General features: G+C 36.0%; 2 protein-coding genes across 2 annotated transcripts; both read left to right on the top strand.

The window, feature by feature from the left end:
* Positions 1-1,920: 1,920 nt before the first annotated feature.
* Positions 1,921-13,045, top strand: LOC306883807 (beta-synuclein-like). The gene is made up of 6 exons (XM_079439297.1): positions 1,921-2,228; positions 3,034-3,164; positions 6,314-6,343; positions 7,469-7,587; positions 10,551-10,637; positions 12,252-13,045. Exons 2-6 carry the CDS (start codon positions 3,044-3,046, stop codon positions 12,279-12,281), a joined length of 387 nt encoding a protein of 128 aa, XP_079295423.1. The 5' UTR covers positions 1,921-2,228; positions 3,034-3,043; the 3' UTR covers positions 12,282-13,045.
* A 515-nt stretch (positions 13,046-13,560) lies between these two features.
* LOC306883018 (uncharacterized protein) lies at positions 13,561-14,664 on the top strand (the record flags this gene model as incomplete). The annotated part of the gene is made up of 3 exons (XM_079438065.1): positions 13,561-13,639; positions 14,192-14,254; positions 14,561-14,664. The coding sequence occupies 3 exons, from the start codon at positions 13,561-13,563 to the stop codon at positions 14,662-14,664; spliced, it is 246 nt and encodes an 81-aa protein (XP_079294191.1).
* Between the last annotated feature and the right edge of the window lie 2,376 nt (positions 14,665-17,040).

Genomic DNA, 17,040 nt, shown 5'->3' with positions numbered 1-17,040 from the left:
AATACACTAACCGTTTCCAACTGGCAGGTAATAAAGCTCACAGTTATAATAACTTATAAAGAGACGTTCTAATGACTCTAAAAAAATAAAAACAGAAGAAAGATGTCCAAGGTTACCGATCACCTCTGTTAACATGCAATAGTTCTGCTGCAGGGAGGCATGAGGACTCCAGATGTGGCCAGAGCAATAAACTGCAATGTCTGTAAAGTAAAACGCCTACAACAGTGCTACAGGAGTGCTACAGGGAGACAGGAAGGACAGCTGATCGTCCTTGCAACCACATGTTCCCCTAGACGAGTTCAAGAACTTGCAAGTGCCTGTGGAGTAACATCTCACAGCAAGAACTGCCATATTTGGTAGTTGGAGGAAACACAAGATACTCACTGCTATCCTTTTACCATATACAGTGTATATATAATATGTATGTATGGTTCCAAAGGGGAAAGAAACAAACGCTTTGCCACTCTGAAATGACTGCATCAATGAAAGCGCGTGAAGAATAAAAAGCTTAATATCCTGAGACTTTGCTGTCTAGTGTATTTCATAGGTCGCTGTCCGCGGTGCTGAAATTGAGACTTTCAATCTGCAGACTTATTGCTCTGGCCACATGGCTCGATCACAGTGAATTAGCGAATACTCTTGAATAACCTAAACAATGTATACTGGTATAAAACAGCAGATGGCACAAGAAGCATAGAAATGGGAGTTGTGTTTAACGGCTGATATCATAGATGTGAAAGCTACATCAATACAAGACATCAACGATCCCCATAATGTGTTTCAACGTGTGAAATCTTATTTTAGTTGATCAAAACACATGCAGGCCTACGTGAAAATATGTATCCGACACAGATCGTTCGACATAAGCAGTTATTGATAATGGAAAGTTTCAAATCACCAGCTGGGGCTGATCTTACAAGACTTTAATCACGCTTGTACAAAATCAATTGGTCATTCGATTGCCTTTCAGAGGCAGATGTCACGATCGATGCGCCCACTTCAGGCAGATGGACAGTGGACACGACACTCATCGTCTGTAGTAAATCCCAACAAGATATGCATGAGCAAGTCTAATGTTAACAGCATTTCGACGTGAATTTACCATACAGTTCACGGTTAGATATTCAGCCTGATTTTAACATTCATATCGATGTCAAGCCCCAGAAAGAAGACGGAACGCGATCGCAAAAACATATGGATCGACTTCAGCCCACCATTTGTGTTTGGTCATGGTGAGACATATGATTGTAGTTTCTCAACAATACACAATTCTGCCTGTATGAGCTGATGTCCTCTTTAGATAGATAGATAGATTTACATTTATTCATTTAGCTGACGCTTTTATCCACGACTTACAACTGCTATATATGTCAGAGGTCGCACGCCTCTGGAACAACTAGGGGTTAAGTGTCTTGCTCAGGGACACATTGGTGTCTCACAGTGGATTCGAACCCGGGTCTCTCACACCAACGGCATGTGTCTTATCCACTGTATATACACATGTGTGTGTGTGTGTGTGTGTGTGTGTGCATGTTTATGAGGACACATATAATGATATGGGTATGACAGAGGTATTACAATATGAAGATGGTTGAGGACACTGCCTATGTCCCCGTAATTCAAAAGGCTTAAAAAACATACTAAATGGTGTTTTTTTTTTAAATCTAAAAATGCACAATTTCCTGTGAGGGCTACGGTTAGGTGTAGGGCAATAACACACACAGTTTGTTCAGTATAAAAACCATTACGCCTATGGAGAGTCCCCATGAACCACAAAAACCAACATGTGTGTGTGTGTGTTATATATATATGGATTTCCTCATAGATAGATGCTGCTTGGTTGAGTCATATGAAACACTATGTGAAGGAAAGTCTAGCTGTCACACGTCCTCTGTAAGTGCAAATGATCAAATAATACCTGACAGTACAGTATGAAGCAGATGTGCAATTTAATCGCACTTGCCTCATCTCCTGACGATCTCAGTCATCTTTTTCATTGGCTAAGGATGCAGCATTAGTCTCAAGACTGTCACAGGCCATTACAGCCGGGGTCTGACACCCCCATGATCAATACCATGAGCTGCGTCGATCGTCTCATCCTCTCGTCCTCATTGGCTGAGCGCATCCAGAGGAAGGCCCACCTCAAGATCGTAGTGTAAAATTTCCTTCCACGATATTTCAATCTACTACGCAATTGAAGCATAAGGACAAAGAAGGTGCTTTAAAAGGTACGTTTTAATTTTCATTACACGTCCACGAGGCTCAAAACGCAGTTGTTTATATGAGCATGAACCGAGATCGTGTGAAAATACTAACGTTGTGCTCGTAAGGACACAAAAAACCCGTGCACTTCGATGGAAACGAGTATTCGCGTGCTTGTGTGCAAATTAAAACATTGCATGTTGAATTCTGAATGCAACCTGATGATAAAACACGCAATTGTTTTATTTTATCCGTGTCGTGTCCAGCACTTCTTCAGTGTGAGGACACTGGAGAGGTGACACCATATTGTAAAGGAGAAGTGCAAGATTCATCTTCTGTTTGCGTTTAAAATTAAATATCTTTTCTTAAACACTGTCAGTAATGTGTCGACACACGTTGTTCTTCATTATAGCAATGCATTCGTTGTATACAATTTTTTAAATCGACTATATAAAGCAAAAATGCACGTGCCATTTTTAATTTACACAAGCCATAAATTATGTCTCCCATGAACCCCTATAGATGATCAGTATAATATAAGCCGTTTGAGTAATAATTAATGAGTTTGTGAACATCTCGAGGACACCTCCTGCTGTTAAAGCTGAAAAATAACATCAGCTGATGGTGTGAATGTTCTCATCTCATTGTGTGTGCTTGTTATGGGCGTTTTATCTTCAGGGAAATTAGACTCCTTATTGTACGACTGACAGCCTGCTATTAGCACACACACTTGCTCACAATTCCAAATTAACCCACATTTGTCATGTACAGTGCAACACAAACTCTGTTTATCATTGTGCACTACTACATAACTTGCTCTCTTGGATGCAGAGGGGCCAAGATGGATGTTTTTATGAAGGGGCTTTCTAAAGCTAAAGAAGGTATGGCAGTGGCCGCAGAGAAGACCAAGGAAGGCGTTGCGGTGGCTGCAGAGAAGACCAAGGAAGGCGTGATGTTTGTGGGTAAGACATGGAGCATATAATGCTCTTTTTTTAATGCATGCATATCACGAATCAAGCGTGAGCTCAGTGGGAGTGGGCGGGACCATGAAGCTCAGAGCCTGAGGGCCAGGAGGGGGTTGCTATCTGTTTCACTGTCACTTCTCAGAGCATCGCTATAGGTTGAGCCACTATTGTGTAATTTTGTGATTGGTTGGGATATTGGGTGGGGTTTGCCTCTTATGTCTTGCATGTCCTGTTTAATTTTTTTTTTTCTTAAAGAGCCATATAGAGCCAGATTTCTTGTGTACATTGTGAGTATTTTTGGACATGTTCACACCTCTAAGATCTCTAAGGGCCTTTAGAATTATTTTAAACAACATTAGATACATTTTTTAGAATGATGATTATTATAAATGCAGTTTGGTCTCGTAATTAAGACTAAACAGAATCAAATTAATTCTAATTATTTTTATAAATTATTTGTGGAAGGCACTCTACAAATAAATTTGAAATTTAATTGAAATATCTTAAAGTATTTGAATAATTTATTTTGGTTTATTTAATTTTATTTAAACGTGTGTTTTAGACATAACATTTACCTTTCTCAAACAATAGAAATGGGGTTTTATGCATTCAAATATATAGCTGTCTTTTTTATTTTAAAAAGGTGGACCTTTCCAAGAGTATCATCATATTTGGGGTCCTTAGCAATCAAATATTTACATGGAAAAATATAACTTTTACTTATTACCTGATATTAATTTCTTACCTAAAATTTTGATGTTGAATATAATAAAAGGTTATGTTATTTGCCAGTGTTTTAAAAGTAAATGTTAAACCCCTGGTTTATTCTGTAATGAGTTTCTAATGATATTATTCAAAATATAGAAATATATACAATTATAGAAACAAACTTTTTTAGCAATAGCCTACATCCTAAGATATTTTGACATTTTGAAATTAAATATTTATTTTCAAGTATAGTTCATTAAATAGTGATTATAGAAGTTAATGTAAAATGTTGCCAAGAAAATCTTTTTATATCAAGGGTCCTTGGGATGGAAAGTTGTCAAAAGATTGCAAACCCCTCCTCTGTAGATGTTTCCAATTCACATGATTTGTTGTGCACACTAGATCACTCATCTTTTCAATATTTCTCATAACGAATGCTGTGACAGACCTGTTTGCATACTCATTTCAGTGGTTGTCATCACTCTTTAGCAAACAACCTCCTGAAATGGCCTCTTTAATCATTAATGGATTTTACATCTGAAAAATTAAAAGCACTCATGATACTGGGCTGATATTGATTCTAGTATAACATAAACTGTACAAAGAAAATCCATTTCATGTAACCTGATCTTATAAGGGGATTCTTAATTTACACGCTAATTTGAGAGTGAAATAACACCATGTGAGATGGTTGACTTCTGGAGCCGGTCCAGCATCTCTCCTACCGGGTTGGAAAAAAGCCTTACGGGCCACATGTCACACAATTCCATGAGCTCATATACCTCTATACGCACAGTGCCCGTGAAAAAGAGCTCTCCGTATAAAAAAACAGACGGGAGTGATAATCCAAATCCTTTTATTGTATAGCATATAAAGCTAAGAGAAAGGAAAATTGTCTTTCTATGCATGTCTGAAATGATTCTAGCTTGCTCATCTTGTTGCTGTGTGCTTTGATCAGTAAGATGAGACGCTGATCTAGTCTGTTGACCTGCTGTAATTGGAGACTGAGAGGGCATTTGTGTTTAAGTGCCCAGCGCAAACACTCATTCATACTCCTCTGTTTTAATGTTGGGATGAATGAATAATAGATCCCTTCTCATAAAACCTCACATCTGTGCCACCAGCATCCCAGAGAGAGACAGTTAGCCCAGATATGGTTGCTTTGCACATCGTCTTGTACGGTTGCTGATGTTTCCTTTGCGGTGAACACAAGGTTTCACTTACTTCGGACAACCATGGCGACCTGGGACGCCATGCTTGAAAGGCCTTATGGGAGTGTGTGTTAGCATGTGGAGGAGGGGTGACGGGTAGCTGATAGGTTCTTGTTCCACCTTGGACAGCAGCTGCAAGATCTCACACTCTCTCACGCACATGCGCCACCAACCCATCTGAGGATAGATTGAAGAGGAAGCATCATTACTCCAGTGTCACACGATCTTTCAGAAATCATTCTAATATGCCATTTTGAAGCTCAAATAACATATATTATTATAACAGTTGGAAAAAGCTGATTAATATTTTTGTGGAAACTGTGCTGCTTTCTTTTCATTATTCTTTGATAAATAGAAAGGTAAAAAGAACAGGATTATTTTAAATATAAATATTTTCTAACAATGTAAATTGTCTTTTCTTTTACCAACTGTTACTGTTGCTGTGATCAATTTAATGCCAGTATTAATTTATTTCAAAAATGTGTGTGTGTGTGTGTATATATATATATATATATATGCATTCCAAACCCATTCAAAAAATGGAACTAACATGATATTAGCAACATAATGGGAAAAAAAAAATCTTGAAGCTCTTGGCAACCACATTTCAGAAAAATGTAGTAAAATTATAGACATTTCCTTTAGTCGTGATAGATTAGTCCTGATAAAGCACTTACAATCTGCCCTTTTTATCTAAAATTATACTTCTGTTACACTGTGCATTCACGAGCAAGTCTTTCCCATTTTAAGAAGCAAATTTGTTATAATGATTCAAGTGCTGTAGATGAAACACATCAGCTCTAATGAGCCACGGGTGAATGACTCTAGTTAAAACATCTTTTTGCTAAAGAGTAATTTCTCCTCTCTCTTGTAAGAATCGTACTCAGACTGAGACACAGAGTGCTATTTGCCATCGTAGTATATGGTAACTCCATTCCTAGGAAGTGTTTCTGAGCTGTAGTTCACTCAAGCAGGGCGGTTAAGGTGACAGGTCTGAGATACAGGTTCTATTAGCTCTAATGATTTTTCAGTGAACCTTTAAATGAAGCTACTCTGGGAGTTCCAGGCTTGTATTTCACATTGTCTTTCTACTCATTACCTGTCTGTATCATGTACCTACTTTCAACCTTATCGCAGAACCTTCAGAGGGGCTAATTTAATGTGTGTTTCCATATTGTTATGGGCTGTGTACATTTTTTTTTACAATATACTTTTGTGTGCTTGCAGGCAACAAGACCAAAGACAGTGTTGCAACAGGTAAGGTGATTCTGCAAATTGTTCTTTAGTCTTTAGTCTTGTAAATAATGAATATGTCTCATTTAATGTGTTCAAAGGGCATGGCTTCAGCCAGTAAGTGGAACCGAGACAAATAGTTCTGTGCCTAGGTGATATTTCAGAAGGTTATTTGTCTAGGACAGATAGAAAACTAGAAAAGTCAGAGTGTTTTTCAGTATGATTAACTGTTGGCCTCTTGCTTGAGCCAGGGTTATTAAAGAAAATAAAACATATAAAAGAACCCCCTCCATAAATAAATGTAAACGTTAACTGAAAATGAAAAATATATTTTAAAAAATCTTAAACTTATTTTAATTCAGCTAGTTGCCAAGGTGTCATTTCTAATTTTAGTACTAAAATAAAAAAATTAACTTTATTAAAAACTGATAAGTACTACATAGACATATTTAAAACAAAAACTCAAAAATTACAAAACACAACAAAATTGCTAAAACTTTAGCTAAATTTTAAATGAAAATAGAAAAAAGCTAATTCAGAATTTTAACAAAAACTTTAATAGTATATTAATGTACATTGTATACTGTATATAATGCATCATAAAGTGATTCCCAATTAATGTCTACTAATAGGTATGTTCTTGTAAATATTTTTAAGCAGTTATATTATACCAGTTTGATGAATAATATTTGTATAATAATAATAATTATTATTATATCTGTGATTCTGAATTTTTATGAAACAATAGTTGTAAAAACTATAATAATCTAATTTTATTATATTATAATAATATAATACGTGTTTATTTTTCATACGTTGTATGTACATTCACAGCAAGTCTATAAACAAGGTTTAATCATAACTAAATTGAGTTCATACAAATGGGCATTTATTGATGTAATCTAATCTGAGCCAGTTGATTTTGTCATAATAATATCGCCATAAACTGATTTTTTTCAATAAAATAAAATCCAATAACATTTAATGTGTTGCACTGACATTGTCGCAGACAATAGCCTCAGATAATTTCCCAATTTTTTTTCTTGTGTTGCCAAATAAATATTGAATTTCTGACTTAGAGTGATGTGTCTCTGTTGAAAATGGGTTGTGTCTGTGTTTAAAAACGTGCTGTGTTTCATCATTGGTCAGTGGCTGAGAAGACAAAGGAGCAGGCCTCTCAGCTGGGAGGAGCTATGATGTCTGGAGCTGGAAACATTGCTGCTGCCACCGGCCTGGTGAAGAAAGACGAGTTCCCCAGTGACTTGAATGTATGTTTTTGTCATTACTATTATATACCATTCTGTCTTTTAAAAAGTCGATTGTAAAAATGTGCAGTTGTTATTTAGCTTTTATTTAGCTATTTACATTAAGGTAGGAACTATTTATATCTGATCAAACCCTTAAAAAAGAATGAGGTTGATTCAATCATAATATTTTTTTACTTGATATTTTAGGTTACCTGACAACATTTTTAACTTTGAAAATTTGTCACATTTCTGATCAGTTTTACTTATTAATAGGATAGAAAATGTAGTGAACATTACACCGTTAAAAAAATATTATTTGAAGTTGTTCACAAAACAAAGATTATTGAAGTATGTTTTACAAAAAACAATTTCAGTCTTTTGATTTAATAATTTCATATTTAATTCAATGTTAGTCTCAGTGACTAGATGAATATCAGAGGGCTGTACACTTCATACACTCACCTTCACCTCATAACACATGACACATAATGGAGGGCTGCTCATCCCACAGGGAATATCATCCTTATTTTGTGCTTCTGTCCTGCTGAGCCCACCCCTTCCCACTCTCATTCTCTCTCGTTCTCTCTCTCTCTCTCTCTCTCGCTCGACCTTGCCCAAGGTCACTTTGCACAGTACTTAAAAATGCACTATGGAGGAGAAGTAAGCTAGTCTTCAAGCTTAGGCAGATCTGCTTCAGTTTAAACAAACTGTTGATTTCAGAGTGCTGTGGGTTTTGAGAAATAGTGGTGTTCATGACAGATTTACATGTGTGGTCTTCCACGGATTTTCCCCACCGGGCTTAAAAATTAGTCTCCTCCTTTGTGTTGACTCGGTAATCTCATAAATCACTTAAGAGGGAAAATCAGTGTAAGAAGCTTGCAGCATATGTGCTTGCGGTGTTTACAGTTATGTGTGTGTATGAAGCCTGTTGGAACCAAGGAATAAAAACACAATGCCACTGTCATCGGTTTTAAAGCTCTAGTGCTTCGGCTAAACCATCATCATCCAAATGATTTTGAGTGCAGCTATTGTCATAAGGAAAATGTGCGATGGTTGGTATAAGTGTGTAGTTTAGCGGTTTTGAAACATGTGAAAGTCTGTGGGTGGTCAGTGCTAACTGGACTGAGCCATTTGCATGTGTGTGTGTTTGTGTGTGTGTTTGTGTACTAGACTAGAACAGTCTATAATCTGATTGTGGGTCGTTCTCAGGAAACGTTCTCATTGCCACTTGTGCTTTGTGTGTCTTACTACTGATCTAATTTACAAATACAGACTGTACTCACGTTATTTGTGAGATTAAACAGTTTGTCATGTAATTCAAAATAGCTTTTCAACTAAAGCATTAATTTTATTTTTAAACTAAATTAAAATATATATGTTTTTCATCTGAATATAGCAATGGCAAAACATATTTGTAATAACATTTAAAAATAAAGTATTTTTAGTTTGTGTTTAAAAGTGTTTTATGCATTTATCGGTTACACTTTATTTTAAGGTGTCCTTGTTACAGTGTAATTATACATTTAATTACTGAGTAATATTAACTAATTACATGTCCTCACTATATGATTAGGGTTTGGCTTAGGGTTACTTTATTACATTTACATTTAGTCATTTGGCAGACGCTTTTATCCAAAGCGACTTACAATTTGGGAATACAAAAAGCGATTCAGGCAATCAGACAGAGGACGTGCTCGTAACACCAAGTCTCAGTCATTGTTCAAATAAGTACAAGCTAGTAAGGGGAGAGAAAGATAGAGGGAACGAGTTTTTTCTTTTTTTTTGAGTTTAGGATGAAGTCAAGTACTGCCGAAAGAGATGAGTTTTCAGTTGTTGCTTGAAGATTGACAGGGATCCGGCGTTCCGGATAGGGGTGGGAAAATTATTCCACCAGCCAGGAATGGTGAACGAGAATGTTCTGGAGAGTGATTTTGAGACTCTCTGTGATGGTACCACAAGGCGTCGCTCACTAGCAGATCTCAGACTTCTGGAGGGGATGTAGTTTCGTAATAGTGAGTGGAAGTAGGAGGGTGCTGAGCCTGTGGTAGTTCTGTATGCAAGCATCAGTGTCTTGAACTTGATGCGAGCTGCCACTGGCAGCCAGTGCAAGGAGATGAAGAGAGGTGTAACATGCGCTCTTTTGGGCTCGTTGAAGATTATTAGGGTTACTCTGTTGTAATTGTGCATAATTAAGTGTTGTTATAATAGTAAGTATATGTAATGTGTAACAAGGACACCTTAAAATAAAGTGTTACCCATTTATCTCATAATGTCTCAAAATAATATAAAATAATACAAAAATAGTAATAAAATTTGTAAAAAGAAACGGCTCTGCTTGAACCAGTTGGTCAAACAATAATGATGTCACTTTTTTAAATATGTCTGTAAGATCAATGTAATAGTTTTTAAGGGGGAAATGTCTCAGATTTGATATAGAAATAAATAACTAAGCAGAATATTTGGAGACGTCTCTGATGGGGGAAAAATTTATTTTCTGAGGGTTCAGCAGCAATCTATTTCAAATGAAGGTATACAACAAATCTAGAATGCTTTAGAATTAATGGCACTGTTTTAATGTAGCTTGATTGACATGAAGGGTTTGACAGGCTGTGTTGTGAAATCGGAACTGTATATTGCTAGAATATGACCTAATTGACTGTGATAGTTCAGTTTAAAAATAAACCTTCCAATGACCCAGAACTGTAAAGAAAATCTATCTACTGTATGTAGGTACTCTCTTTCTCACTCTGGCAAGACATAAAATGGAGTTTGATGAAACATTTATTAGGTACATATGAAGTTGTAGCATGCATATTAAAGCACATTAGCAGATGTACCACTGATATATTGTACATAGCGTAAACAGCACAGAAAATTGCTTATATTTAGTCTCTGTCTGTGATTTAAATTGGCTTTGCATGAGCAAATCTTTTATTGTTGTTGGATTTTGAAGACATGATGTGCTTTCACATGTGTGTTCACAGCCTGAGTTTGGTCAGGAAGCCACCGAGGAGCCAATGGGAGAAGGTCTTATGGACCCTGAGGGACAGACATACGACAACACTCAGCAGGTAAGCGCTCACAGGAGCACACAAATCTTCCTGACACACACACATCAGACATGGCCACAAGTTTCAGATACACTTTTAATAGTTTTCTGGGTAACACTTTAGTATAAGGGACCAATTCTCACTATTAACTAGTTGCTTATGAGCATGCATATTAATAACAAATTAGTACTTATAAAGCACATATTCTGTATGACCATATTCTACATTCCTAATCAATCCTAATAATGATAATAATAATAATCCTACCCAATGCCTAAATTTAACAACTGCCGTACTAAATATTAATAAGCAGCAAATTAGGAGTTTATTAATTCTTTACTGAATTATCTATCCAGTTTAACCCCAGACATTTATTATTAACACCTGAATTTTTCAAACGTGGCATCGGTGCACACAGATATGGTGGGATTCCCTGTGTGACATCTTTTCTGCTTCCTCTATTCCTCCCTCCCCCTCCTTCTGTTTGCTTCTTCCCTCTCATTACCTCACTGCCATGCTGAATCTGCCTGCATGGGAGTGGTGGTGACGGCAAATGCCCTGTTGCATTTTGGTTAGAGTTGGAGGCTCCCCCTGCCCTGTTGAGGAGATGGGCTCTTCCAGTAGATGCTCTCTCACACAGGGAACCAGGACCATCAGATAATGATACTGACATTTAATATGTAGGGTATCCTCAGATTCAGATCTTTAGATCTTACTAATATAGCTCCAGCATGATGTGCAATTATATTCATTAAATAAATCAGATGCTTATGATCTGAAAGCATCAGCTGCCACCTGCTGGGAAAAATGAGGCACTGCAACAGACCTCAAACAGAGCCAATACAGTAGGAAAAGCATCATGATGAGATGTAGTTAATCATCTTGATTAAATTGACTTTATGTGTGGGATCCTAATGTATATTAGTGTAAATAATAATAATAATAATTTTAAAGATAACATGTTGTCTTAATATGTTCCTCTGGGTTATTCAAAAGCTAAAGGTTTGTGTATAGTAATGTTATTTATGTTTGGGTTCAGTTTAACTCAAAAAGTACATTGTAGAAAAATACAAACAAAAATGGTTTGAAAACAAAACCAAAAAATTGTGTGGGGGAAAAAGTCTGCCTTTTTTGTTTTTGTTTTATAAGCAGTAGAACATTTTAATGAAGGCAAAAATAAATAAATATATAAATTATAATAATTTCTAATCTAAAAAAACAATATATGTTAAATATATATCAGGTTATATATCAGGTTTTCATATTAAAATGTATGAAGTGTGCCTTTAAGCTAAAAATTGTATTTAAAAAAATCTTATAGGAAAAAAAGGAATTGAGTATTGCTTGTCTTTTCTTTTTTTTGTAAAATCTACACGTAAGACTGTCCAGATAAATAAATACACACACACACACACAAACACACACACACACACACACACACTCATATATATATATATATATATATACTGTATATATATATGTGTGTGTGTGTGTGTGTATTTATTTATCTGGACAGTCTTACATGTAGATTTTCCAAAAAAAAAAAAAAGACAAGCATCACAAAAACAAATAAAACATTTCAGATCATTTTCTTCTCATTTTTAAGATATTTAATTTTTCTGTTTCTGCTCACAGGACAACCAAGATTATGAGCCAGAGGCGTAAACATCACATTCCAAGTCCAAGTCCAGCCAGCAGCACAAAAAGTTTATATCAATAACAAGTACAAATCCTAAACACAATAAACCCTGTTGCAAAAAAAACAAAACAAAAAAAGTGCACAAAAAAAATAAAAATACAGAAAAAGATAAATATCTATTCCAGTTAATCCTGCCGAGAAATGTTCTTCCTATCAGATATATACTTTTATTATGATCTATTGTAAATGTCATGTTCTGACGGTAACGTGTTGGATGTAGCTCTATGCTGACTGCCGGAGGGCGCTCTGTCTCGTTTCCTTGCCTCCCTCCCAATGAAACGAGACCTGCCCTTCCTATTGTGACTCTTTGTACTTGTGTACCTGCATTTCTATATCTGTAATAGATGTTTCAGATCTTCCAATAACATATTGGGGGATAAAATATCTTTGGGTAAATATGATATTATATATAACTGTGTGCAATGCCTGTTTGTGGGATTTTACTTTCATTTTTAATTTAATATTGAAGCAAGCTATTTATTTAATGTCTTCAAAGTAAGATTTTTATACGTTGTAACTTTATAGTTGCTTGTGATATCATTCCAGTGGATTGTTTGTCAGAATTGGGCAATTTGTATGTGTGTATGTATGCGTTTGTGTACTGGAGATTTTAAAGTTGGTGTAAATGTGTCTTGAAATGTTTATGGATGTCAGGTCAATGTGTGCTTTACAATGCTGGAAATGTCAATATTAAGGTTTCTGTGTCATTCAAGACAAGTGAATCCTCTGTAAATAAAGAAAACAAACAAAAAATCTCCATGTGTAGTCTTTTTAAAGTAAAAACACTATTTACACAAACACGTAAGAACATGTTAGCATTCACTAACAAAATGTCAAAACAAGTGCTTATAATAATTATCTACCACTGTTTTGTTATGCAATACAATACAAAGACATGCATCTAGTTTAAATGTGTCCATCCTTTGGCATCCAGACAAATATTACGAGCAGAGAAACTAGCGGAGGGAGTGACGTCCTCCCTCCAGTCTCTTATTAACAGGATGTCTGGCTGTCTCCAGAACAGAACACAGTGCTCTACAGACATGCTGAGCGTAGCAGAATGAGTGTGGTGCCGTGGCTCAATAGCTGCCATACCTGCATAAGCCGGGCACCATTGATGGATTAGCATGTGCAGTCACAGGGGAATGTGGTGCCCTCCGGCAGCAGAGGGTATTTAAGGGCCCCCGCTGGTAGCGTCCCGCTTACGCCGGGCCGGTAGGACTGTGGGTGTATGTGCTCAGTATCATGGCTTCCTTTAAGAAGTCTCTGGAGGGGCTGAAGAACACAACACAGTCAGCCACTAAAGGCGTCACTGACAGTGCAGGTACTACTGGTTATACACTGCTCATATGGGCTTACATTTGTATATTTGGAAAATATTTTGAAGGAACAGTCGTACTTTACCTCATGTGTTATATTATTGTTTCATGGACTGATTTGAAAGAACTTTGTCCAACAAAATGTTTTAATTAATTTTAACATTAAATACACTTCATAATTTTATCTTATATTTTTGTAAAGTTGTAAAATATTTTTTAAATATTAGGTGTTTCATGTTTATGTTTATATGTGCATAACTTGAGTTTTAAACTATACAGTGTGATAAATGGCAGAAACATTATCTTCACTTTGGCATTCATTTAACTAATTTTATACTTGACAAAGCATATTTAAATAATTAAGCAATATACTATTTAATGTATATTGAATATGCTATTTAATTCAATATTATTCATTCATTTATTTATTTATGTTTTTATTTATTTGAGTAAGTGAGTGAGTGTAGTCCATTTCCTCAAGCATTAACAAAATTGTTGATACAATGTGTGTCAATGTGTGTGAGAAACAAGCAGTGTGTTTGATAATGTTATTTCAGTTCAGGCAGCGCAAGATGCCGTGCAGCAGGTGGCAGAGTCCTCCAAAGAAACCACCACTAAAGGTGAGAGAAAGCGTCTGTTAAATACAGCTGTACAGAAATAAAGATTCACTTAAGCGTGGATGTGCATGATTTCACAGCTTGTTAAAGTGTATTTTAGTGTATGCATACTAGTGTATGCATTGTCTTAATGTCTTTAATCTAAAATTTGCATTGTTTTTTCTTATCTCTATCAGTTTATTTGCATGTTACACCATGAAGAATATGCAAATGCATCCCTAAAGGAACTCTCTCTCTCTCTCTGTCTTTGTTTCTGTGTATGTGTATATATATATATATATATATATATATATATATATATACAAACAGCTGCTGAGGAGGCTTCCAGACAAGCACAGTCTGCTATAGGCACAGCTGCAGAGAAAGCATCAGACACCATTAAGGATTTTGGACACAAATTGAGTTCCAAATAAATGCTGCACTGCCCAAACAATCCGACATTCCTTGTTATCAGGATAGATTCAACCTGAACCTTGGGAAATGAATCGTGCAAAATTGTACTAGTAACTTTGTAAATGTACCAGCTCGATTGCATCTGCACTTCCAATGCAGATTATTTCAGAAAGATTCAATTTCGGTTTAATTGTTGATCATATTCCAAAGGCTGTTCAAAGATGCTTGTGCTTTGAAAATACATGATACATTCTGTTCAAGCTGATGCAGTGTCTCTTTATGGCCATCATACGTGCTTTTCTATTCTAGTGAAATACGATGTGAGGATATAGAGTATGCAAGAACACATCCACTTTCTTAGTGAAAACCCCTTCTATTATTATTATTATCCTCAGCTCCCACGTCACTGGGGGGAGGTGGGGAGGTGGGGGGGGGGGGGGTGAATCAGTGATATGTTGCTATGGCTACATAACACAGATATACCACAGTGAAAGAACTTTCATTCAAAAGCACCTTAGGGCAGATCCTGCTATTCAGTATTCCTGTGGATGTCAAGAGATGATGCTTTTGATTACGAACAATAACCCTTTAAATAACTTGCCACATGTTGGCTGCTACTCACCTACTTGTGCACAGCTTAAAATTTGTCTTTATCAATCCAGTGTAGTTAAATTCAGAAGAACTGCAACAAAGAATTGCAGTGGGCATCAAGTTCAATATATAGTTGAAATTTAAAGAGTACTCAGAATGTAACAAGCATAGCTGACATTTTCATTATGGATGCATTAGCCCTATAGATTAACTTGCTGTACATTTCAGGCATGGAAACCTGCTTAGAATGAGCTGCTCTCACCATTAAATCAATGTGTCGAATATTTCCTGCAAAGTTCAGGAGCAGATATGCTTGGTGTCAGGCACTTTATGTCAAACCTGCCATAAGAGCAGCTGCTGAGCCTGTATTGCATGTGTTGTCTAAGGTGTTGAACAGACTTGGTATGATTTCAGGATGCTGAAAGTAAGAATAATCTATAGGTCTATGATTTATAATTCAAAATTACTTAGCAAGTTATGGCATGTAAAATTGAGAAAAAAAATCATTATATGATGCCAGATTGTGTAGGTTTCTATAAAAGCTATTAAATGGAAACAAATACCCTGAACTCTTTTTTAAAAGCAAGACATCCCCAGTGAATAGGGTTAAAACTAAATAAAGAAACAAACTAATGGACTGAATACATTGAGAATTGCAAACATTTTTATTACAAATTTTCTGAAATTATATATTTAAATATGCAAATGATGCATTATCTAATCAAATATGCACTCATTTGCATACATTTTAAGAAAAAAAATCTGAACACTGGATGAAGCCAGTCTCAAAATTATTTTTTCACTGTTGACACAAGTCTTTATCACTCTTTATTACTCTTTATTTCTCTGTAAATCAGAAAAAACATTAATAAACATACATACATACCTAATATACAAATACATGTGTGTGTGTGTGTGTGTGTGTGTGTGTGTGTGTGTGTGTGTGTGTGTGTGTGTGTGTGTGTGTGTGTGTGTGTGTGTATACAACCTGAATTCCGGAAATGTTGGGACGTTTTTTGACATTTGAATAAAATGAAAACTAAAAGACTTTCAAATCACATGAGCCAATATTTTATTCACAACAGAACATAGAGAACATAACAAATGTTTAAACTGAGAAATTTTAAACTTTTATCCACTAAATGAGCTCATTTCAAATTTGATGCCTGCTACAGGCTAAAAAAAAGGGATGAAAAAGTAAGAGATTTTGAAGATTCAGCTGGGAGAACATTTAGCAACTAATTAAGTTAATTGACATCAGGTCTGTAACATGATTAGCTATAAAAGGGATGTCTTAGAGAGGCAGAGTCTCTAAGAAGTAAAGATCCAATCTGTGAAAGAGTGTGTAAACAGATTGTGGAATATTCTAAAAACACTGTTCCTCAACATCAAACTGCAAATGCTTTTCAAATCTCATCATCTACAGTGCATAACATCATCAAAAGATTCAGAGAAACTGGAGAAATCTCTGTGCGTAAGGGACAAGGCCGAAGACATTTGTTGGATGCTCGTGGTCTTCGGGCCCTCAGACAACACTGCATCACTCATTGGCATGATTCTGTCATTGAAATTACTAAATGGGCCCAGGAATACTTCCAGAAACCACTGTCGGTAAACACAATCCTCCGTGCCATCTGCAGATGCCAACTAAAGCTCTATCATGCAAAAAGGAAGCCATATGTGAACAAGGCTCCTTTAAAATGGACTGTTTCAAAGTGGAAAAGTGTTCTATAGTCAGACGAGTCCAAATTTGACATTCTTGTTGGAAATCAAAGATGGTGTTCATCTTCATTAAATGAAAAATA

This window comes from Barbus barbus (genome assembly GCF_936440315.1).
Source record: "Barbus barbus genome assembly, chromosome: 17".
NCBI lineage: Eukaryota > Metazoa > Chordata > Actinopteri > Cypriniformes > Cyprinidae > Barbus > Barbus barbus.
This window is presented reverse-complemented; position numbering and strand designations above follow the sequence as displayed.

Excerpts from the sequence above, each read along its gene's own strand:
- LOC306883807 (XM_079439297.1), top strand. The coding sequence starts at position 3,044 with ATGGATGTTTTTATGAAGGGGCTTTCTAAAGCTAAAGAAGGTATGGCA. Across the intron at positions 6,344-7,468 it reads CAAAGACAGTGTTGCAACAG|TGGCTGAGAAGACAAAGGAG; the intron begins GTAAGGTGATTC and ends ATCATTGGTCAG. Across the intron at positions 7,588-10,550 it reads AGTTCCCCAGTGACTTGAAT|CCTGAGTTTGGTCAGGAAGC; the intron begins GTATGTTTTTGT and ends GTGTGTTCACAG.